At 49.2% G+C, this 26,092-nt stretch overlaps 1 protein-coding gene across 1 annotated transcript in view; it reads left to right on the top strand.

The window, feature by feature from the left end:
• The first annotated feature begins 1,050 nt into the window (after nt 1–1,050).
• tmem144a (transmembrane protein 144a) overlaps nt 1,051–26,092 on the top strand; it is a 31,317-nt gene continuing 6,275 nt past the window's right edge. The window contains 12 exon segments of the mRNA XM_065003458.1: nt 1,051–1,285; nt 1,368–1,523; nt 2,013–2,135; nt 5,246–5,345; nt 5,518–5,598; nt 11,968–12,052; nt 12,181–12,257; nt 15,046–15,085; nt 15,087–15,143; nt 15,145–15,166; nt 18,147–18,266; nt 21,313–21,410. Of these exon segments, the coding sequence (XP_064859530.1) occupies nt 1,195–1,285; nt 1,368–1,523; nt 2,013–2,135; nt 5,246–5,345; nt 5,518–5,598; nt 11,968–12,052; nt 12,181–12,257; nt 15,046–15,085; nt 15,087–15,143; nt 15,145–15,166; nt 18,147–18,266; nt 21,313–21,410 (1,050 nt within the window). The 5' untranslated portion in view covers nt 1,051–1,194.

The following is a 26,092-nucleotide window of genomic DNA, read 5'->3' on the forward strand; positions in this document are numbered from 1 at the left end:
AGACCCATCACTCCCGTCACCACTAGACCCATCACTCCCATCACCACTAGACCATCACTCCCATCACCACTAGACCCATCACTCCCATCACCACTAGACCCATCACTCCCACAGCTGTGATGAGCTCAAAGGAAAAGGAGAGGAGTGCAGATCAGCAACGCATCACAGAATCAGCGACCTCAGAATCAGCGACCTCAGAATCAGCGACCTCAGAATCAGCGACCTCAGAATCAGCGACCTCAGAATCAGCGACCTCAGCTGACTCCCACCTGGAAAACAGAAGTGAGTCCAACAAGTAGACCCAGGGCCAGCTGTTCCCTGTCTTGCGTGAGCATGACAGATATGAGTAGACCCAGAGCCAGCTGTTCCCTCTCTTGCGTGAGCATGACAGATATGAGTAGACCCAGAGCCAGCTGTTCCCTCTCTTGCGTGAGCATGACAGATATAAGTAGACCCAGAGCCAGCTGTTCCCTGTCTTGCGTGAGCATGACAGATATAAGTAGACCCAGAGCCAGCTGTTCCCTGTCTTGCGTGAGCATGACAGATATGAGTAGACCCAGAGCCAGCTGTTCCCTGTCTTGCGTGAGCATGACAGATATGAGTAGACCCAGAGCCAGCTGTTCCCTGTCTTGCGTGAGCATGACAGATATGAGTAGACCCAGAGCCAGCTGTTCCCTCTCTTGCGTGAGCATGACAGATATGAGTAGACCCAGAGCCAGCTGGTCCCTGTCTTGCGTGAGCATGACAGATATGAGTAGACCCAGAGCCAGCTGTGCCCTGTCTTGCGTGAGCATGACAGATATAAGTAGACCCAGAGCCAGCTGTTCCCTGTCTTGCGTGAGCATGACAGATATTATGGAGGAACCAGGAGCTCACACGGGAAGAGCAGAAAGAGGAAACTTACACTGACAGGAACATTGACAACAACAAAAAATCTCCAATGGTAAAACGGCCTGAGTAAAACTCTTATTTATCCACCATCTTTGGGGTTAATATTGCCCAGCGGTGCAAAACGAACGGCACGGTGGTCATGTGATGTACACGGTGGTCATGTGATGTACACGGAAGTGTAACTCCTCCGCACCGCAGTTGTCAGTACCTTGCAGAGTTGTAAAACCGGTCTACACCGTTAATGTCTAAGTAGTATATTGAAACAGCTGGTTATGGTTAGTAGTCAGCTCGTATCTAGTCGTCATGTTATTGTTGAGTGTTGTTAGCAGTGTATGTCTGCTCCTAGCGACACTACATGCGGTACAATGTGACGCCGAGTTGAATACATCTACAGGTTTGTTACCGTAGGTCTCTTGTCATTTCCTACGGGTCTGTATGGGCTACTACTGTGTCAGACCCGTTTGTGCTTGTTTCAGGTGAGAATACCGGACAACTCGGGAAGTATTCGGTGCAGCTCGTGACTAACTCGTCCAACGGCACCGACCTAACCTACGGCTTCGTCTCGTGCGGGGTGGCCGTTCTGTTTTACGGTTCTAACTTTGTCCCCGTGAAGAAGATACCCACCGGAGACGGTAAGGACGAAGCGGGACAAATGTATAATGAGTTCAACGCACTAACGTTAGCTAGTTTACTCAACGCGTTAACCGGGGACCGGTTAAACGGCTTTAAAAGACGACACTTGGTTTATTCCTGGTGTTTCGTGGGTCTGGTAACTTGACATTGTTAACCTTCTTTCCTGTACGATTACATGTTATGTGTTCTGAACTTTCCACTGTTTCCGAGGCTTTACAAACGCAACTTTCCTTATTGTGTAATACTTATCGATCACTGATTGATTAGGCTACGTCATCACTAATCAATGATGCTGTTGAGTAAGAAAGGCAGGGCCACATTCATTTGCCAAACCTAGAAATACCATGAATAGAGCTCATGTGATTCCTTATTACCAAAACACTGTGTCCTGCTGAATGCACCCCAGGTGTGTCCAACTCACCTTTGCTACGGCTGTTGGCAGTGTGGTACCGCAGGTTACCAATAACATTTGATTTGGTGTGTTGCAGGTCTGTTCTTCCAGTGGGTGCTGTGTGCAGCAGTCTGGAGCGTCTCTCTGGTGGTCAACATTATTCTGGGGTCTCCCACCTTCTGGCCGCTAGCCATGCTGGGGGGGGCCATCTGGGCTACAGGTCAGTATACCTCTAGCCATGCTGGGGGGGGCATCTGGGCTACAGGTCAGTATACCTCTAGCCATGCTGGGAGGAGGGGGCATCTGGGCTACAGGTCAGTATACCTCTAGCCATGCTGGGAGGGGGCCATCTGGGCTACAGGTCAGTATACCTCTAGCCATGCTGGGAGGGGGCGGCATCTGGGCTACAGGTCAGTATACCTCTAGCCATGCTGGGAGGGGGGCCATCTGGGCTACAGGTCAGTATACCTCTAGCCATGCTGGGAGGGGGCCATCTGGGCTACAGGTCAGTATACCTCTAGCCATGCTGGGGGGGGGCATCTGGGCTACAGGTCAGTATACCTCTAGCCATGCTGGGAGGGGGGCCATCTGGGCTACAGGTCAGTATACCTCTAGCCATGCTGGGGGGGGGCCATCTGGGCTACAGGTCAGTATACCTCTAGCCATGCTGGGGGGGCATCTGGGCTACAGGTCAGTATACCTCTAGCCATGCTGGGAGGGGGCATCTGGGCTACAGGTCAGTATACCTCTAGCCATGCTGGGCGGCATCTGGGCTACAGGTCAGTATACCTCTAGCCATGCTGGGGGCATCTGGGCTACAGGTCAGTATACCTCTAGCCATGCTGGGGGGGCATCTGGGCTACAGGTCAGTATACCTCTAGCCATGCTGGGGGGGGCAATCTGGGCTACAGGTCAGTATACCTCTAGCCATGCTGGGGGGGGCATCTGGGCTACAGGTCAGTATACCTCTAGCCATGCTGGGAGGGGGGCATCTGGGCTACAGGTCAGTATACCTCTAGCCATGCTGGGGGGGGGGCATCTGGGCTACAGGTCAGTATACATCTAGCCATGCTGGGGGGGGGGGACATCTGGGCTACAGGTCAGTATACCTCTAGCCATGCTGGGGGGGCATCTGGGCTACAGGTCAGTATACCTCTAGCCATGCTGGGGGCGGCATCTGGGCTACAGGTCAGTATACCTCTAGCCATGCTGGGGGGGCGGCATCTGGGCTACAGGTCAGTATACCTCTAGCCATGCTGGGGGTGGGGGCATCTGGGCTACAGGTCAGTATACCTCTAGCCATGCTGGGGGGCATCTGGGCTACAGGTCAGTATACCTCTAGCCATGCTGGGGGCCATCTGGGCTACAGGTCAGTATACCTCTAGCCATGCTGGGGGCAATCTGGGCTACATGTCAGTATACCTCAGCCATGCTGGGGGGGACAGGTCAGGCCCCAATCTGTAGCTGACCTACAGCCCAGATATGCCCCCTCCCAGCATGGCTAGAGGATATTGACCTGTAGCCCAGAGTATACCTCAGCATGGCTAGAGGGGGGCTCTGGGTACAGGTCAGTACCCTCAGCATGGCTGGGGGTGGGACCTGTCAGTATACCTCTAGCCATGGCTGGGGGGCATCTGGGCTACAGGTCAGTATACCTCAGCCATGCTGGGGCATCTGCTGACCAGGCCCAGATATACCTCAGCATGCTGGGGTATGGGGGCATCTGGGCTACAGGTCAGTATACCTCTAGCCATGCTGCATGGGGGCATCTGGGCTACAGGTCAGTATACCTCTCCCAGCCATGCTGGGGGGCATCTGGGCTACAGGTCAGTATACCTCTAGCCATGCTGGGGGGGCATCTGACCTACAGGTCAGACCCTAGCCATGCTGGGGGGCATCTGACCTACAGGTCAGTATACCTCTAGCCATGCATGGCTAGGGGCATCTGGGCTACAGGTCAGTATACCTCTAGCCATGCTGGGGGGGGGGGCATCTGGGCTACAGGTCAGTATACATCTAGCCATGCTGGGGGGGGCATCTGGGCTACAGGTCAGTATACCTCTAGCCATGCTGGGGGGGGGCATCTGGGCTACAGGTCAGTATACATCTAGCCATGCTGGGGGGGCATCTGGGCTACAGGTCAGTATACCTCTAGCCATGCTGGGGGGGGGCATCTGGGCTACAGGTCAGTATACCTCTAGCCATGCTGGGGGGGCATCTGGGCTACAGGTCAGTATACCTCTAGCCATGCTGGGGGGGATCTGGGCTACAGGTCAGTATACCTCTAGCCATGCTGGGGGGCATCTGGGCTACAGGTCAGTATACCTCTAGCCATGCTGGGGGGCATCTGGGCTACAGGTCAGTATACCTCTAGCCATGCTGGGGGGCCATCTGGGCTACAGGTCAGTATACCTCTAGCCATGCTGGGGGGGGCATCTGGGCTACAGGTCAGTATACCTCTAGCCATGCTGGTGGGGGCCATCTGGGCTACAGGTCAGTATACCTCTAGCCATGCTGGGGGGGCATCTGGGCTACAGGTCAGTATACCTCTAGCCATGCTGGGGGCCATCTGGGCTACAGGTCAGTATACCTCTAGCCATGCTGGGGGGGGCATCTGGGCTACAGGTCAGTATACCTCTAGCCATGCTGGGGGGCCATCTGGGCTACAGGTCAGTATACCTCTAGCCATGCTGGGGGGCATCTGGGCTACAGGTCAGTATACCTCTAGCCATGCTGGGGGGGCATCTGGGTTACAGGTCAGTATACCTCTAGCCATGCTGGGGGGGGCCATCTGGGCTACAGGTCAGTATACCTCTAGCCATGCTGGGGGGGCATCTGGGCTACAGGTCAGTATACCTCTAGCCATGCTGGGGGGGCATCTGGGCTACAGGTCAGTATACCTCTAGCCATGCTGGTGGGGGCCATCTGGGCTACAGGTCAGTATACCTCTAGCCATGCTGGGGGGAATCTGGGCTACAGGTCAGTATACCTCTAGCCATGCTGGGGGGCCATCTGGGCTACAGGTCAGTATACCTCTAGCCATGCTGGGGGGGGCATCTGGGCTACAGGTCAGTATACCTCTAGCCATGCTGGGGGGCCATCTGGGCTACAGGTCAGTATACCTCTAGCCATGCTGGGGGCATCTGGGCTACAGGTCAGTATACCTCTAGCCATGCTGGGGGCATCTGGGCTACAGGTCAGTATACCTCTAGCCATGCTGGGGGGGGGGGGGGCATCTGGGCTACAGGTCAGTATACCTCTAGCCATGCTGGGGGGCCCCCTGGGCTACAGGTAAGTATTTAATCCATGTGTTTGTGTGTGTGTGTGTAGGTAACATCACGGTGGTCCCCATAGTGAAAACCATCGGTCTGGGTCTGGGCCTCCTCATCTGGGCCTCTTTCAACCTCCTCATTGGTTGGGCAAGCTCCAGGTACGCACGCGCACACACACCTCGCGCACACACACCTCGCGCACACACACCTCGCGCACACACACCAGCCAAACCTAGAGATACACACACACACACACACCTCACACACACACACCAGCCAAACCTAGAGATACACACACACCCTTACAATACACTGTGTGTGTATCTCTAGGTTTGGCTGGTTTGGGATCGATGCTGAGGAAGTTTCTAACCCAACACTCAACTACTGTGGAGCAGGATGCTGTCTGCTCAGGTAATGAGGGGTGTTTTTGTGGTGGTGGGGGGAGTATAACGGGGTGTGTAACGTGGAGGGATGTGTAACAGGGTGTATGGTGGTGTGCAACAGGGTGTTTGGTGGGTGTATGGTGGTGTTGCAACAGGGTGTTTGGTGGGTGTATGGTGGTGTGTAACAGGGTGTTTGGTGGGTGTATGGTGGTGTGTAACAGGGTGTATGGTGGTGTGTAACAGGGTGTGTGGTGGTGTGTAACAGGGTGTATGGTGGTGTGCAACAGGGTGTATGGTGGTGTGTAACAGGGTGTATGGTGGTGTGTAACAGGGTGTATGGTGGTGTGTAACAGGGTGTATGGTGGTGTGCAACAGGGTGTATGGTGGTGTGTAACAGGGTGTGTAACATGGTGTTTGGTTGTGTGTCACATGGTGTTTGGTGGTGTGTAAACAGGGTGTTTGGTGTGTAAACAGGGTGTGCAACAGGGTGTATGGTGGTGTGCAACAGGGTGTATGGTGGTGTGCAACAGGGTGTATGGTGGTGTGCAACAGGGTGTATAGTGGTGTGCAACAGGGTGTTTGGTGTGTAACAGGGTGTATGGTGGTGTGCAACAGGGTGTGTAACAGGGTGTATGGTGCTGTGTAACAGGGTGTGTAACAGGGTGTATGGTGGTGTGCAACTGGGTGTATGGTGGTGTGTAACAGGGTGTTTGGTGTGTAACGTGCAACAGGGTGTATGGTGTGTAACATGGTGTGCATCAGGGTGTACGGTGGTGTGTAACAGGGTGTTTGGTGGTGTGTAACAGGGTGTTTGGTGTGTAACAGGGTGTTTGGTGGTGTGCAACAGGGTGTTTGGTGGTGTGCAACAGGGTGTATGGTGGTGTGCAACTGGGTATATGGTGGTGTGTAACAGGGTGTATAGTGGTGTGCAACAGGGTTTTTGGTGGTGTGTAACAGGGTGTATAGTGGTGTGTAACAGGGTGTATAGTGGTGTGCAACAGGGTGTATGGTGGTGTGTAACAGGGTGTATGGTGGTGTGTAACAGGGTGTATGGTGGTGTGTAACAGGGTGTATGGTGGTGTGCAACTGGGTGTATGGTGGTGTGTAACAGGGTGTATGGTGGTGTGCAACAGGGTGTTTGGTGTGTAACAGGGTGTTTGGTGTGTAACAGGGTGTATGGTGGTGTGTAACAGGGTGTATGGTGGTGTGCAACAGGGTGTATGGTGGTGTGCAACAGGGTGTATGGTGGTGTGCAACAGGGTGTATGGTGGTGTGTAACAGGGTGTTTGGTGGGTGTATGGTGGTGTGTAACAGGGTGTATGGTGGTGTGTAACAGGGTGTGTAGTGGTGTGTAACAGGGTGTATGGTGTGTAACAGGGTGTATGGTGTGTAACAGGGTGTATGGTGGTGTGTAACAGGGTGTATAGTGGTGTGCAACAGGGTGTATGGTGGTGTGTAACAGGGTGTATGGTGGTGTGCAACTGGGTGTATGGTGGTGTGTAACAGGGTGTATGGTGGTGTGCAACAGGGTGTATGGTGGTGTGTAACAGGGTGTTTGGTGTGTAACAGGGTGTATGGTGGTGTGTAACAGGGTGTATGGTGGTGTGCAACAGGGTGTATGGTGGTGTGTAACAGGGTGTATGGGTGTAACATGGTGGTGTGTGGTGGTGTGCAGCAGGGTGTATGGTGGTGTGTAACAGGGTGTTTGGTGCAACAGGGTGTATGGTGGTGTGTAACAGGGTGTATGGTGGTGTGTAACAGGGTGTATGGTGGTGTGTAACAGGGTGTATGGTGGTGTGTAACAGGGTGTATGGTGGTGTGTAACAGGGTGTGTGGTGGTGTGTAACAGGGTGTATGGTGGTGTGTAACAGGGTGTGTGGTGGTGTGTAACAGGGTGTATGGTGGTGTGTAACAGGGTGTGTGGTGGTGTGTAACAGGGTGTATGGTGGTGTGTAACAGGGTGTGTGGTGGTGTGCAACAGGGTGTATGGTGGTGTGTAACAGGGTGTGTGATGGTGTGCAACAGGGTGTATGGTGGTGTGTAACAGGGTGTGTAACATGGTGTTTGGTTGTGTGTCACATGGTGTTTGGTGGTGTGTAAACAGGGTGTTTGGTGTGTAAACAGGGTGTGCAACAGGGTGTATGGTGGTGTGCAACAGGGTGTATAGTGGTGTGCAACAGGGTGTATAGTGGTGTGCAACAGGGTGTTTGGTGTGTAACAGGGTGTATGGTGGTGTGCAACAGGGTGTGTAACAGGGTGTATGGTGCTGTGTAACAGGGTGTGTAACAGGGTGTATGGTGGTGTGCAACAGGGTGTATGGTGGTGTGTAACAGGGTGTTTGGTGTGTAACAGGGTGTTGGTGGTGTGCAACAGGGTGTATGGTGGTGTAACAGGGTGTGCATCAGGGTGTGCAACAGGGTGTGGTGTGTAACAGGGTGTTTGGTGGTGTGTAACAGGGTGTTTGGTGGTGTGCAACAGGGTGTTTGGTGGTGTGCAACAGGGTGTATGGTGGTGTGCAACAGGGTGTATGGTGGTGTGTAACAGGGTGTGTGCATAGTGGTGTGCAACAGGGTGTATGGTGGTGTGTAACAGGGTGTTTGGTGTGTAACAGGGTGTATGGTGGTGTGCAACAGGGTGTATGGTGGTGTGTAACAGGGTGTATGGTGGTGTGCAACAGGGTGTATGGTGGTGTGCAACTGGGTGTATGGTGGTGTGTAACAGGGTGTATAGTGGTGTGAACAGGGTGTATGGTGGTGTGCAACAGGGTGTATGGTGGTGTGTAACAGGGTGTATGGTGGTGTGCAACTGGGTGTATGGTGGTGTGCAACAGGGTGTATGGTGGTGTGTAACAGGGTGGGTGTGTAACATGGTGTGTAACAGGGTGTATGGTGGTGTGCAACAGGTGGGTGTATGGTGGGTGTGTAACAGGGTGTATGGTGGTGTGCAACAGGGTGTATGGTGGTGTGCAACAGGGTGTATGGTGGTGTGTAACAGGGTGTATGGTGGTGTGTAACAGGGTGTATGGTGGTGTGTAACAGGGTGTTTGGTGTGTAACAGGGTGTATGGTGGTGTGTAACAGGGTGGTGTAGGGTGTTGTGTAACAGGGTGTTTGGTGGTGTGTAACAGGGTGTATGGTGGTGTGTAACAGGGTGTATGGTGGTGTGTAACAGGGTGTTTGGTGGTGTGCAACAGGGTGTATGGTGGTGTGTAACAGGGTGTTTGGTGGTGTGTAACAGGGTGTATGGTGGTGTGTAACAGGGTGGGTGTGTAACATGGTGTTTGGTGGTGTGCAACAGGGTGTTTGGTGTGTAACAGGGTGTATGGTGGTGTGCAACAGGGTGTATGGTGGTGTGCAACAGGGTGTATAGTGGTGTGCAACAGGGTGTTTGGGTGTGTAACAGGGTGTATGGTGGTGTGCAACAGGGTGTTTGGTGTGTAACAGGGTGTATGGTGGTGTGCAACTGGGTGTATGGTGGTGTGTAACAGGGTGTTTGGTGTAACGTGCAACAGGGTGTATGGTGTGCAACAGGGTGTATGGTGGTGTAACAGGGTTAGTGGTGTGTAACAGGGTGTTTGGTGGTGTGTAACAGGGTGTATGGTGGTGTGTAACAGGGTGTTTGGTGGTGTGTAACAGGGTGTATGGTGGTGTGTAACAGGGTGTATGGTGGTGTGTAACATGGTGTATGGTGGTTGGTGTAACAGGGTGTATGGTGGTGTGTAACAGGGTGTATGGTGGTGTGCAACAGGGTGTATGGTGGTGTGCAACTGGGTGTATGGTGGTGTGTAACAGGGTGTATGGTGGTGTGCAACATGGTGTTTGGTGTGTAACAGGGTGTATGGTGGTGTGCAACAGGGTGTATGGTGGTGTGTAACAGGGTGTATGGTGGTGTGCAACAGGGTGTTTGGTGTGTAACAGGGTGTATGGTGGTGTGCAACTGGGTGTATGGTGGTGTGCAACAGGGTGTATGGTGGTGTGCAACAGGGTGTATGGTGGTGTGCAACTGGGTGTTTGGTGTGTAACGGTGTTTGGTGGTGTGCAACAGGGTGTATGGTGGTGTGTAACAGGGTGTGCATCAGGGTGTATGGTGTGTAACAGGGTGTGTAACAGGGTGTTTGGGGTGTGTAACAGGGTGTATGGTGGTGTGCAACTGGGTGTATGGTGGTGTGCAACAGGGTGTTTGGTGTGTAACAGGGTGTATGGTGGTGTGCAACTGGGTGTATGGTGGTGTGTAACAGGGTGTATGGTGGTGTGTAACAGGGTGTATGGTGGTGTGTAACAGGGGTATGGTGGTGTAACAGGGTGTGTGTGTAACAGGGTGTTGTGTGGTGTGTAACAGGGTGTATGGTGGTGTGTAACAGGGTGTGTAACATGGTGTTTGGTGGTGTGTAACAGGGTGTATGGTGGTGTGTAACAGGGTGTGTGGTGTAACAGGGTGTGTGCAACAGGGTGTATGGTGGTGTGTAACAGGGTGTATGGTGGTGTGTAACAGGGTGTTTGGTGGTGTGTAACAGCGGGTGTATGGTGGTGTGCAGGGTGTATGGTGGTGTGTAACAGGGTGTATGGTGGTGTGTAACAGGGTGTATGGTGGTGTCTAACAGGGTGTATGGTGGTGTGTAACAGGGTGTATGGTGGTGTGTAACAGGGTGTGTAACAGGGTGTATGGTGGTGTGTAACAGGGTGTATGGTGGTGTGTAACAGGGTGTGTGGTGTGTAAGGGTGTATGGTGGTGTGTAACAGGGTGTATGGTGGTGTGTAACAGGGTGGGTGTATGGTGGTGTGTAACAGGGTGTATGGTGTATAACAGGGGTGGTGTGTAACAGGGTGTTTGGTGTGTAACAGGGTGTATGGTGGTGTGTAACAGGGTGTATGGTGGTGTGTAACAGGTGTATGATGGTGTGTAACAGGGTGTATGGTGGTGTGTAACAGGGTGTTTGGTGGTGTGTAACAGGGTGTTTGGTGGTGTGTAACAGGGTGTTTGGTGTGTAACATGGTGTATGGTGGTGTGTAACAGGGTGTGTAACAGGGTGGTGTGTAACAGGGTGTTTGTGTGGTGTGTAACAGGGTGTATGGGGTGTGTAACAGGGTGTGTAACAGGGTGGTGGTGTGTAACATGGTGTATGGTGGTGTGTAACAGGGTGGTTGGTGGTGTGTAACGTGGTGTTTGGTGGTGTGTAACAGGGTGTATGGTGGTGTGTAACAGGGTGTATGGTGGTGTAACATGGTGTATGGTGGTGTGTAACAGGGTGTATGGTGGTGTGTAACAGGGTGTGTAACAGGGTGTATGGTGGTGTGCAACAGGGTGTATGGTGGTGTGCAACAGGGTGTATGATGGTGTGTAACAGGGTGTATGGTGGTGTGTAACAGGGTGTATGGTGGTGTGTAACAGGGTGTATGGTGGTGTGTAACAGGGTATGGTATGGTGGTGTGTAACAGGGTGTATGGTGGTGTGTAACAGGGTGTATGGTGGTGTGTAACAGGGTGTGTAACAGGGTGTATGGTGGTGTGTAACAGGGTGTATGGTGGTGTGTAACAGGGTGTATGGTGGTGTGTAACAGGGTGTATGGTGGTGTGTAACAGGGTGTTTGGTGGTAACAGGGTGTAACAGGGTGTGTAACAGGGTGTATGGTGGTGTGTAACAGGGTGTATGGTGGTGTGTAACAGGGTGTATGAGGGTGTGTGGTGTGTAACAGGGTGTATGGTGGTGTGTAACAGGGTGGTTGGTGGTGTGTAACAGGGTGTTTGGTGGTGTGTAACAGGGTGTATGGTGGTGTGTAACAGGGTGTATGGTGGTGTGTAACAGGGTGTATGGTGGTGTGTAACAGGGTGTGTAACAGGGTGTATGGTGGTGTGTAACAGGGTGTAACAACAGGGTGTATGATGGTGTGTAACAGGGTGTATGGTGGTGTGTAACAGGGTGTATGGTGGTGTGTAACAGGGTGTATGGTGGTGTGTAACAGGGTGTATGGTGGTGTGTAACAGGGTGTATGGTGGTGTGTAACAGGGTGTGTAACAGGGTGTATGGTGGTGTGTAACAGGGTGTATGGTGGTGTAACAGGGTGTATGGTGGTGTGTAACAGGGTGTGTAACAGGGTGTATGGTGGTGTGTAACAGGGTGTATGGTGGTGTGTAACAGGGTGTGTAACAGGGTGTGTAACAGGGTGTATGGTGGTGTGTAACAGGTGTGTAATGGTGGTGTGTAACAGGGTGTATGGTGGTGTGTAACAGGGTGTGTAACAGGGTGTATGGTGGTGTGTGTAACAGGGTGTATGGTGGTGTGTAGGGTGTATGGTGGTGGTAACAGGGTGTGTAACAGGGTGTATGGTGGTGTGTAACAGGTGTGTAATGGGGTGTGTAACAGGGTGTATGGTGGTGTGTAACAGTGCTCTCTCTCCTCAGTGCTGTGATCTTCTTCTTTGTGAAGAGTGATGTTCACAGTCAGTCCTCCAGACCAGAAGAGGAGGAGCCACTACTCATAGACGGCGTGAGACACACTGCTGTTCCTAGCCTGAGTCACTCTACAACAGTCTGGATGCTGATCAATGTGGAGCAGATTTTAATACTGTGTGTGTGTGTGTGTGTGTGTGTGTGTGTGTGTGTGTGTGTGTGTAGTGTGTAAATGCAGATGGTGGGACGTCGTCTGATGACTCGTGGGTCGACACACTAAGACCGCGGACCAAAAGACTGGTGTACGTATCTCATCTTAACATAGGCTCGACACGCTTAACATTTGCAGAGCGGGAGGCTTGCACTGTTTGAGCAGAAAATCACTGTCTAGTACAAGATGATAAAGGGACTGTCACTGCCTAGTACAAGAGGATAAAGGGACTGTCACTGTCTAGTACAAGATGATAAAGGGACTGTCACTGTCTAGTACAAGAGGATAAAGGGACTGTCACTGCCTAGAACAAGAGGATAAAGGGACTGTCACTGCCTAGAACAAGAGGATAAAGGGACTGTCAGCCTAGAACAAGATGATAAAGGGACTGTCAGCCTAGAACAAGATGATAAAGGGACTGTCAGCCTAGTACAAGATGATAAAGGGACTGTCACTGTCTAGTACAAGAGGATAAAGGGACTGTCAGCCTAGAACAAGAGGATAAAGGGACTGTCACTGCCTAGAACAAGAGGATAAAGGGACTGTCAGCCTAGAACAAGATGATAAAGGGACTGTCACAGCCTAGTACAAGAGGATAAAGGGACTGTCACTGTCTAGTACAAGAGGATAAAGGGACTGTCAGCCTAGAACAAGAGGATAAAGGGACTGTCACTGCCTAGAACAAGAGGATAAAGGGACTGTCACTGCCTAGAACAAGAGGATAAAGGGACTGTCAGCCTAGAACAAGATGATAAAGGGACTGTCACAGCCTAGTACAAGAGGATAAAGGGACTGTCACTGCCTAGAACAAGAGGATAAAGGGACTGTCACTGCCTAGAACAAGAGGATAAAGGGACTGTCAGCCTAGAACAAGAGGATAAAGGGACTGTCACTGCCTAGAACAAGAGGATAAAGGGACTGTCAGCCTAGAACAAGAGGATAAAGGGACTGTCAGCCTAGAACAAGAGGATAAAGGGACTGTCAGCCTAGTACAAGAGGATAAAGGGACTGTCACTGTCTAGTACAAGAGGATAAAGGGACTGTCACTGTCTAGTACAAGAGGATAAAGGGACTGTCAGCCTAGAACAAGAGGATAAAGGGACTGTCAGCCTAGAACAAGAGGATAAAGGGACTGTCAGCCTAGAACAAGAGGATAAAGGGACTGTCAGCCTAGAACAAGAGGATAAAGGGACTGTCAGCCTAGAACAAGAGGATAAAGGGACTGTCAGCCTAGAACAAGAGGATAAAGGGACTGTCAGCCTAGAACAAGAGGATAAAGGGACTGTCAGCCTAGAACAAGAGGATAAAGGGACTGTTACTGCCTAGAACAAGATGATAAAGGGACTGTCAGCCTAGTACAAGAGGATAAAGGGACTGTCAGCCTAGAACAAGATGATAAAGGGACTGTCACTGTCTAGTACAAGAGGATAAAGGGACTGTCAGCCTAGAACAAGAGGATAAAGGGACTGTCAGCCTAGAACAAGAGGATAAAGGGACTGTCACTGCCTAGAACAAGAGGATAAAGGGATGCCTAGAACAAGAGGATAAAGGGACTGTCACTGCCTAGAACAAGAGGATAAAGGGACTGTCACTGCCTAGAACAAGAGGATAAAGGGACTGTCACTGTCTAGTACAAGATGATAAAGGGACTGTCACTGCCTAGTACAAGAGGATAAAGGGACTGTCAGCCTAGAACAAGAGGATAAAGGGACTGTCAGCCTAGAACAAGAGGATAAAGGGACTGTCACTGCCTAGAACAAGAGGATAAAGGGACTGTCAGCCTAGAACAAGAGGATAAAGGGACTGTCACTGCCTAGAACAAGAGGATAAAGGGACTGTCAGCCTAGAACAAGATGATAAAGGGACTGTCAGCCTAGTACAAGATGATAAAGGGACTGTCACTGCCTAGAACAAGAGGATAAAGGGACTGTCAGCCTAGAACAAGATGATAAAGGGACTGTCACTGCCTAGAACAAGAGGATAAAGGGACTGTCAGCCTAGAACAAGAGGATAAAGGGACTGTCAGCCTAGAACAAGAGGATAAAGGGACTGTCAGCCTAGAACAAGAGGATAAAGGGACTGTCAGCCTAGAACAAGAGGATAAAGGGACTGTCACTGCCTAGAACAAGAGGATAAAGGGACTGTCACTGCCTAGAACAAGATGTTTTCTAATCTCTCCCTCTCTCTCCCCCCTCTCCCTCCAGTGGTTCTGTCCTAGCTGTGTGTTCTAATCTCTCTCCCCCCTCTCTGTCTCCCCCTCTCCCTCCAGTGGTTCTGTCCTAGCTGTGTGTTCTAATCCTCCCTCCAGTGGTTCTGTCCTAGCTGTGTGTTCTAATCTCTCTCCCCCTCTCTCTCCCTCCCCCTCTCCCTCCAGTGGTTCTGTCCTAGCTGTGTGTTCTAATCTCTCTCCCCCTCTCCCTCCAGTGGTTCTGTCCTAGCTGTGTGTTCTAATCTCTCTCCCCCTCTCTGTCTCCCCCTCTCCCTCCAGTGGTTCTCTCTAGCTGTGTGTTCCCTCCCCCTCTCTCCCCCTCTCCCTCCAGTGGTTCTCTCTCCTAGCTGTGTTTTCTAATCTCTCCCCCCCCCCTCCCCTCTCCCCCCCCTCCAGTGGTTTCTCTCCTAGCTGTGTTTTCTAATCTCTCCCCCCCCCTCCCCCTCTCTCCCCCCTCCCTCCAGTGGTTCTCTCCTAGCTGTGTTTTCTAATCTCTCTCCCCCTCTCCTCTCTCTCCCCTCTCCCTCCCCCCCCTCTCTCCCCCTCTCCCTCCAGTGGTTCTCTCCTAGCTGTGTTTTCTAATCTCTCTCCCCTCTCCTCCAGTGGTTCTCTCCTAGCTGTGTTTTCTAATCTCCCCTCTCCCCCTCTCACAGCCCCCCTCTCCCTCCAGTGGTTCTCTCCTAGCTGTGGCAGCAGGTTTGTTGTACGGTCACCTCATTTGTTCCAGTTCTCTACATTAAGAACCACGCAGCACATCATGACAGCCGCTTACCACCGGGCAAGCCAGTTTGGCTGCACGTCACAACTGCATTACCCGTCTCTCCCAGTCACAGCTGCATTACCCGTCTCTCCCAGTCACAGCTGCATTACCCGTCTCTCCCAGTCACAGCTGCATTACCCGTCTCTCCCCTCACAGCTGCATTACCCGTCTCTCCCCTTCAGCTGCATTACCAGTCACAGCTGCACATTGCATTACCAGTCTCTCCCCATCACAGCTGCATTACCCGTCTCCCCCTCAGCTGCAGTCACAGCTGCATTACCAGCTGCATTCTCTCCCCTTCCAGTCACAGCTGCATTACCCGCTCTCTCTCCCTTCAGCTGCATTACCCGTCTCTCTCACAGCTCCCAGTCACAGCTGCATTACCAGTCTCTCCTTCACAGCTGCATTACCCGTCTCTCCCAGTCACAGCTGCATTACCCGTCTCCCAGTCACAGCTGCATTACCCGTCTCTCCCCTCACAGCTGCATTACCCGTCTCTCCCTTCACAGTCACAGCTGCATTACCCCTCTCTCCCCTTCAGCTGCATTACCCGTCTCTCCCCCAGTCACAACTGCATTACCCGTCTCTACCAGTCACAGCTGCATTACCCGTCTCTCTCCCTTCACAGCTCTACCCCTTCACAGCTGCATTACCCGTCTCTCTCACAGCTGCCCCTTCAGCTGCATTACCCGTCTCTCCCCTTCAGCTGCATTGCCCGTCTCTCCCCTTCAGCTGCATTACCCGTCTCTCCCCTCACAGCTGCATTACAGCTGCATTACCCTCTCTCCCCTTCAGCTGCATTACCCGTCACAGCTGCATTACCCGTCTCCTTCAGCTGCATTACCCGTCTCTCCCATTCAGCTGCATTACCCGTCTCTCCCCTTCACAGCTGCATTACCCGTCTCTCCCAGTAACCAATGCATCACCCGTTTCTCCCAGTAACCGATGCATTACCCGTCTCTCCCCTTCACAGCTGCATTACTGCCCGTCTCTCTCCTTCACAGCTGCATTACCCGTCTCTCTCCTTCACAGCTGCTCTCCTTCACAGCTGCATTCACAGCCAGTCTCTCTCCTTCACAGCTGCATTACCAGTCTCTCTCCTACAGCTGCATTACCAGTCTCTCCCAGTCACCGCTGCATTACCCGTCTATCCCAGTCACCGCTGCATTACCCGTCTATCCCAGTCACAGCTACATTACCAGTCTCTCCCAGTCACAGCTGCATTACCCGTCTCTCCCAGTCACCGCTGCATTACCCGTCTCTCCCAGTCACAGCTACATTGCCCGTCTCTCCCCCTCACAGCTGCATTACCCGTCTATCCCCCTCACAGCTGCATTACCCGTCTCTCCCCTTCACAACTGCATTACCAGTCTCTCAGACAGATACATTATCTCTATACATCTCTATGGTGCCACCATAATGACAGATACATTATCTCTATACATCTCTATGGTGCCACCATAATGACAGGGATACATTGTGATCTCTATACATCTCTATGGTGCCACCATAATGACAGGGATAGCTGCATTGTGATCTCTATACATCTCTATGGTGCCACCATAATGACAGATACATTATGCCACCATAATCTATACATCTCTATGGTGCCACCATAATGACAGATACATTGTGATCTCTATACATCTCTATGGTGCCACCATAATGACAGATACATTGTGATGCCACCTGACAGATATACTATATATCTCTATGGTGCCACCATAATGACAGATACATCTCTATGGTGCCACCATTGACAGGGATACATTGATCTCTATACATCTCTATGGTGCCACCATAATGACAGGGATACGTTGTGATCTCTATATATCTCTATGGTGCCACCATAATGACAGATACATTATCTCTATACATCTCTATGGTGCCACCATAATGACAGATACATTGTGATCTCTATATATCTCTATGGTGCCACCATAATGACAGATACATTGTGATCTCTATACATCTCTATGGTGCCACCATAATGACAGATACATTGTGATCTCTATATATCTCTATGGTGCCACCATAATGACAGATACATTATCTCTATACATCTCTATGGTGCCACCATAATGACAGATACATTGTGATCTCTATATATCTCTATGGTGCCACCATAATGACAGATACATTGTGATCTCTATACATCTCTATGGTGCCACCATAATGACAGATACATTGTGATCTCTATATATCTCTATGGTGCCACCATAATGACAGATACATTGTGATCTCTATACATCTCTATGGTGCCACCATAATGACAGATACATTGTGATCTCTATACATCTCTATGGTGCCACCATAATGACGGATACATTATCTCTATATATCTCTATGGTGCCACCATAATGACAGGGATACATTGTGATCTCTATACATCTCTATGGTGCCACCATAATGACAGGGATACATTGTGATCTCTATACATCTCTATGGTGCCACCATAATGACAGATACATTGTGATCTCTATACATCTCTATGGTGCCACCATAATGACAGATACATTGTGATCTCTATACATCTCTATGGTGCCACCATAATGACAGATACGTTGTGATCTCTATACATCTCTATGGTGCCACCATAATGACAGGGATACGTTGTGATCTCTATATATCTCTATGGTGCCACCATAATGACAGATACATTGTGATCTCTATACATGGTGCCACCATAATGACAGATACATTATCTCTATACATCACTATGGTGCCACCATAATGACAGATACATTATCTCTATACATCTCTATGGTGCCACCATAATAATGATCTCTATGGGATGACAGTTGTGATCTCTATATATCTCTATGGTGCCACCATAATGACAGATACATTGTGATCTCTATACATCTCTATGGTGCCACCATAATGGCAGGGATACATCTCTATCTCCAGCAGCACCTGGCTGATATTTTCTTTCCTCTGTGTGTGTGTGTGTGTGTGTGTGTGTGTGTGTGTGTGTGTGTGTGTGTGTGTGTGTGTGTGTGTATATATAGATCTGGACTATGTGTTTGCCCAGTTCAGTGGGATATTCCTGACCAGTACTGTCTACTTCCTGATCTACTGCGCTGCCATGAAGAACACACCTAGAGTCTACCCTAGAGCAATACTCCCTGGTACACACACCTAGAGTCTACCCTAGAGCAATACTCCCTGGTACACACACCTAGAGTCTACCCTAGAGCAATACTACCTGGTACACACACACCTAGAGTCTACCCTAGAGCAATACTACCTGGTACACACACCTAGAGTCTACCCTAGAGCAATACTCCCTGGTACACACACCTAGAGTCTACCCTAGAGCAATACTACCTGGTACACACACCTAGAGTCTACCCTAGAGCAATACTACCTACCTGGTACCCTAGACACTACCTAGAGTCTACCCTAGAGCAATACTCCCTGGTACACACACCTAGAGTCTACCCTAGAGCAATAGTCTACCTGGTACACACACCTAGAGAGTCTCAGAGTCCCTAGAGCAATAGACTACCTGGTACCACACACCTAGAGTCTACCCTAGAGCAATACTCCCTGGTACACACACCTAGAGTCTACCCTAGAGCAATACTACCTGGTACACAGTCACCTAGAGAGTCTACCCTAGAGCAATACTACCTGGTACACACACACACCTAGAGTCTACCCTAGAGCAATAGCTACCTGGTACACACACTAGAGTCTACCCTAGAGCTAGTACACACACCTAGAGTCTACCCTAGAGCAATACCCTACCTGGTACACACACCAGAGTCTACCCTAGAGCAATACTACCTGGTACACACACCTATAGTCTACCCTAGAGCAATACTACCTGGTACACACACCTAGAGTCTACCCTAGAGCAATACTACCCCCTGGTACACACACCTAGAGTCTACCCTAGAGCAATACTCCCTGGTACACACACATAGTCTACCCTAGAGCAATACTACCTGGTACACACACTAGAGTCACCCTAGAGTCCCTGGTACACACACCTAGAGTCTACCCTAGAGCAATACTACCTGGTACACACACCTAGAGTCTACCCTAGAGCAATACTCCCTGGTACACACACCTAGAGTCTACCCTAGAGCAATACTCCCTGGTACACACACACCTAGAGTCTACACACCCTAGAGCAATACTCCCTGGTACACACACCTAGAGTCTACCCTAGAGAGTCTACCCTAGAGCAATACTCCCTGGTACACACACCTAGAGTCTACACCTAGAGCAATACTCCCTGGTACACACACCTAGAGAGTCCCTACACACACCCTAGAGCAATACTCCCTGGTACACACACCTAGAGTCTACCCTAGAGCAATACTCCCTGGTACACACACACACACACACCTAGAGTCTACCCTAGAGCAATACAATACCTGGTACACACACACACCTAGAGCAATACTCCCTGGTACACACCCTAGAGCAATACTCCCTGGTACACCTAGACTACCTATAGTCTACCCTAGAGCAATACTCCCTGGTACACACACCTAGAGTCTACCCTAGAGCAATACTCCCTGGTACACACACCACACACCTATAGTCTAGAGTCTACCCTAGAGCAATACTCCCTGGTACACACACCTAGAGTCTACCCTAGACTCCCTGGCAATACTACCTGGTACACACACCTAGAGTCTACCCTAGAGCAATACTCCCTGGTACACAATAGACCTGAGTACTCCACACACCTAGAGTCTACCCTAGAGCAATACTACCTGGTACACACACCTAGAGAGTCTACACCTAGAGCAATACTCCCTGGTACACACATCTAGAGCAATACTCCCTGGTACACACACCTAGAGTCTATAGAGCTACCTGGTACACACACCTAGAGTCTACCCTAGAGCAATACTCCCTGGTACACACACCTAGAGTCTACCCTAGAGCAATACTACCTGGTACACACACCTAGAGTCTACCCTAGAGCAATACTCCCTGGTACACACCTAGAGAGAGTTATACTACCTGGTACACACACACACCTAGAGTCCCTACCCTAGAGCAATACTCCCTGGTACACACACACACCTAGAGAGTTATACTCCCTGGTACACACACCTAGAGAGTTATACTCCCTGGTACACACACCTAGAGTCTACCTGGTACACACACTAGAGCAATACTCCCTGGTACACACAGAGTTATACTCCCTGGTACACACACCTAGAGTTATACTCCCTGGTACACACACACCTAGAGAGTTATACTCCCTGGTACACACACCTAGAGAGTTATACTCCCTGGTACACACACCTAGAGTCTACCTAGAGAGTTATACTCCCTGGTACACACACCTAGAGAGTTATACTCCCTGGTACACACACCTAGAGAGTTCCCTGGTACTCCCTGAGCAATACTCCCTGGTACACACCTAGAGAGTTATACTCCTGGTACACACACCTAGAGAGTTATACTCCCTGGTACACACACCTAGAGAGAGCAATACTACCTGGTACACACACTACCCTGAGTACACACACCTAGAGAGAGTTACACACATACTCCCTGGTACACACACCTAGAGAGTTACCTGGTACACACACTCCCTGGTACACACACCTAGAGTTATAGCTCCCTGGTACACACACCTAGAGTCTACCCTAGAGCAATACTCCCTGGTACACACAGACCTAGAGTCTACCCTAGAGCAATACTCCCTAGAGTCTACCCTAGAGCAATACTACCTGGTACACACACCTAGAGTCTACCCTAGAGCAATACTCCCTAGAGTAGCACACACCTAGAGCAATACTCCCTGGTATAGAGTCTACCCTAGAGCAATACTCCTGGTACACACACACCTAGAGTCTTATACTCCCTGGTACACACACCTAGAGTCTACCCTAGAGCAATACTACCTGGTACACACACCCTATACTGGTACACACACCAAGAGTTATAGAGCAATACTACCTGGTACACACACCTAGAGTCTACCCTAGAGTTATACACTGGTACACACACCTAGAGCAATACTCCCTGGTTATACTCCCTGGTACACACACCTAGAGAGTTATACTCCCTGGTACACACACCTAGAGAGTTATACTCCCTGGTACACACACCTAGAGAGTTATACTCCCTGGTACACACACCTAGAGAGTTATACTCCCTGGTTAGATTGTAGGGTTATTTACACTGTGTATTTTCGTCCAGGCTTTGTCTCTGGGGTGATGTGGGGTATTGCTACCTGCTGCTGGTTTCTGGCCAACACCTTCCTGAGTGCTGTGGTCAGTTTCCCCATAATAACCACGGTGAGTATTAATACTACAGCGGTACTATATTACGACTACAGCGTTGCTATATTAATACTACATTAATACTACATTAGTACTACAGCGGTACTATATTAATACTACATTAATACTGCAGCGGTACTGTGTTAATACTACAGCGGTACTGTGTTAATACTACAGCGGTACTGTGTTACTACTGCAGCGGTACTGTGTTAATACTACAGCTAGAGGTACTGTGTTAATACTACTACAGCGGTACTGTGTTAATACTACAGCGGTACGGTGCTGTGTTAATACTACAGCGGTACTGTGTTAATACTACACACTAGAGAGTCTACCCTAGAGCAATACCCTGTACACACACCTAGAGTCTACCCTAATACTCCTGGCGGTACTGTGTTAATACTACAGCGGTACTGTGTTAATACTACAGCGGTACTGTGTTAATACTACAGCGGTACTGTATTAATACTACAGCGGTACTACAGCGGTTAATACTGTGTTAATACTACACAGCGGTACTGTGTTAATACTACGGCGGTACTGTGTTAATACTACAGCGGTACTGTGTTAATACTGTACTGTGTTAATACTACAGCGGTACACACACGGTTAATACTACAGCGGTACTGTGTTAATACTACGCGGCTGGTACTGTGTTAATACTACAGCGGTACATACTACAGGTACTGTGTTAATACTACAGCGGTACTGTGTTAATACTACGGCGGTACTGTGTACTACAGCGGTACTGTGTTAATACTACAGCGGTACTACAGCGGTACTGTGTTAATACTACAGCGGTACTACAGCGGTACTGTGTTAATACTACACGGTACTGTGTTAATACTGTACTGTGTTATACTACAGCGTACTGTACTACGGTGCTGTGTTAATACTACAGCGGTACTGTGTTAATACTACGGCGGTACTGTGTTAATACTACAGCGGTACTGTGTTAATACTACAGCGGTACTGTGTTAATACTGCCCTGGTACTGTGTTAATACTACAGCGGTACTGTGTTAATACTACAGCGGTACTACAGCGGTACTGTGTTAATACTACAGCGGTACTGTGTTAATACTACAGCGGTACTGTGTTAATACTACAGCGGTACTGTGTTAATACTACAGCGGTATTATATTAATACTACAGCGGTACTGTGTACTATATTAATACTACAGCGGTATTATGTTAATACTACAGTGGTGCTGTGTTAATACTACAGCGGTACTGTGTTAATACTACAGCGGTACTGTGTTAATACTACAGCGGTAGCTGTGTTAATACTACACGACTGGTACTGTGTTAATACTACAGCGGTACTGTGTTAATACTACGGCGGTACTGTGTTAATAACAGCGGTACTGTGTTAATACTACAGCGGTACTGTGTTAATACTACAGCGGTACTGTGTTAATACTACAGCAGCTGGTTAATACTACAGCGGTGCTGTGTTAATACTACACTGTGTTAATACTACAGCGGTACTGTGTTAATACTACAGCGGTGCTGTGTTAATACTGCAGCGGTACTGTGTTAATACTACAGCAGCTGTGTTAATACTACAGCTGTGTTAATACTACAGCGGTACTGTGTTAATACTACAGCGGTACTGTGTTAATACTACAGCGGTACAGCGGTACTGTGTTAATACTACAGCGGTACTGTGTTAATACTACAGCGGTACTGTGTTAATACTACAGCGGTACTGTGTTAATACTACAGCGGTACTGTGTTAATACTACAGCGGGCGGTACTGTGTTAATACTGCAGCGGTACTGTGTTAATACTACAGCGGTACTGTGTTAATACTACAGCGGTACTGTGTTAATACTACAGCGGTACTGTGTTAATACTACAGCGGTACTGTGTTAATACTACAGCGGTACTACAGCGGTACTGTGTTAATACTACAGCGGTACTGTGTTAATACTACAGCGGTACTGTGTTAATACTACAGCGGTACTACAGCGGTACTGTGTTAATACTACAGCGGTACTGTGTTAATACTACAGCGGTACTGTGTTAATACTACAGCGGTGCTGTGTTAATACTACAGCGGTGCTGTGTTAATACTACAGCGGTACTACAGCGGTACTGTGTTAATACTACAGCGGCGGTTACTACAGCGGTACTGTGTTAATACTACAGCGGTACTGTGTTAATACTACAGCGGTGCTGTGTTAATACTACAGCGGTGCTGTGTTAATACTACAGCGGTGCTGTGTTAATACTACAGCGGTACTGTGTTAATACTACAGCGGTACTGTGTTAATACTACAGCAGTACTGTGTTAATACTACAGCGGTGCTGTGTTAATACTACAGCGGTACTACAGCGGTACTGTGTTAATACTACAGCGGTACTGTGTTAAGCGGTACTGTGTTAATACTACAGCGGTACTGTGTTAATACTACAGCGGTACTACAGCGGTGCTGTGCTGTGTTAATACTACAGCGGTGCTGTGTTAATACTACAGCGGTACTACAGCGGTACTGTGTTAATACTACGGCGGTACTGTGTTAATACTACAGCGGTGCTGGTACTGTGTTAATACTACAGCGGTACTGTGTTAATACTACAGCGGTGCTGTGTTAATACTACAGCGGTGCTGTGTTAATACTACAGCGGTACTGTGTTAATACTACAGCGGTACTGTGTTAATACTACAGCGGTACTGTGTTAATACTACAGCGGTACTGTGTTAATACTACAGCGGTACTGTGTTTAATACTACAGCGGTACTGTGTTAATACTGCAGCGGTGCTGTGTTAATACTACAGCGGTACTGTGTTAATACTGCAGCGGTACTGTGTTAATACTACAGCGGTACTGTGTTAATACTACAGCGGTACTGTGTTAATACAGCGTGTTAATACTGCGGCGGTACTGTGTTAATACTACAGCTGTGTACTACAGCGGTACTGGTACTGTGTTAATACTACAGCGGTACTGTGTTAATACTACAGCGGTACTGTGTTAATACTACAGCGGTACTGTGTTAATACTACAGCGGTACTGTGTTAATACTACAGCGGTACTGTGTTAATACTACAGCGGTACTGTGTTAATACTACAGCGGTACTGCGGCGGTAACTGTGTTAATACTGTTAATACAGCGGTACTGCAGCGGTACTGTGTTAATACTACAGCGGTACTGCTGTGTTAATACTACAGCGGTACTGTGTTAATACTACACAGCGGTACTGTGTTAATACTGCAGCGGTGCTGTGTTAATACTACAGCGGTGCTGTGTTAATACTACAGCGGTACTGTGTTAATACTACAGCGGTACTGTGTTAATACTGCAGCGGTACTGTGTTAATACTACACTGTGTTAATACTACAGCGGTACTGTGTTAATACTACAGCGGTACTGTGTTAATACTACAGCGGTGCTGTGTTAATACTACAGCGGTACTATGTTAATACTACAGCGGTGCTGTGTTAATACTACAGCGGTACTGTGTTAATACTACAGCGGTACTGTGTTAATACTACAGCGGTACTACAGCGGTACTGTGTTAATACTGCAGCGGTACTGTGTTAATACTACAGCGGTACTGTGTTAATACTGCGGTAGCGGTACTGTGTTAATACTAGCAGCGGTACTGTGTTAATACTACAGCGGTACTACAGCGGTACTGTGTTAATACTACAGCGGTACTACAGCTGTGTTAATACTGTACTGTTAATACTACAGCGGTGCTGTGTTAATACTACAGCGGTGCTGTGTTAATACTGTGTTAATACAGCGGTACTGTGTTAATACTACAGCGGTACTGTGTTAATACTGCAGCGGTACTACAGCGGTACTGTGTTAATACTACAGCGGTACTGTGTTAATACTACAGCGGTACTGTGTTAATACTACAGCGTGTGCTGTACTGTGTTTACTACTGCAGCGGTACTGTGTTAATACTACAGCGGTGCTGTGTTAATACTACAGCGGTGCTGTGTTAATACTACAGCGGTACTGTGTTAATACTACAGCTGTGTTAATACTACAGCGGTACTGTGTTAATACTACAGCGGTGCTGTGTTAATACTACAGCGGTACTGTGTTAATACTACAGCGGTACTGTGTTAATACTGCACGGCTGTGGTACTGTGTTAATACTACAGCGGTACTGTGTTAATACTACAGCGGTACTGTGTGTTAATACTAGCGGCTGGTACTGTGTTTAACGGCGGTACTACACGGCGGTACTGTGTTAATACTACAGCGGTACTGTGTTAATACTACAGCGGTACTGTGTTAATACTACAGCGGTACTGTGTTAATACTACGGCGGTACTGTGTTAATACTACAGCGGTACTGTGTTAATACTACAGCGGTACTGTGTTAATACTACAGCGGTACTGTGTTAATACTACGGCGGTACTGTGTTAATACTACAGCGGTACTGTGTTAATACTACAGCGGTGCTGTGTTAATACTACAGCGGTACTGTGTTAATACTGCAGCGGTACTGTGTTAATACTGTTAATAGCGGTACTGTGTTAATACTACAGCGGTACTGTGTTAATACTACAGCGGTACTGTGTTTAATACTACAGCGGTACTGTGTTAATACTACAGCGGTACTGCGGCGGTACTGTGTTAATACTACAGCGGTACTGTGTTAATACTACAGCGGTACTGCGGCGGTACTGTGTTAATACTACAGCGGTGCTGTGTTAATACTGCAGCG

Source organism: Oncorhynchus nerka, linkage group LG18 (assembly GCF_034236695.1).
Source record: "Oncorhynchus nerka isolate Pitt River linkage group LG18, Oner_Uvic_2.0, whole genome shotgun sequence".
Taxonomy (NCBI): domain Eukaryota; kingdom Metazoa; phylum Chordata; class Actinopteri; order Salmoniformes; family Salmonidae; genus Oncorhynchus; species Oncorhynchus nerka.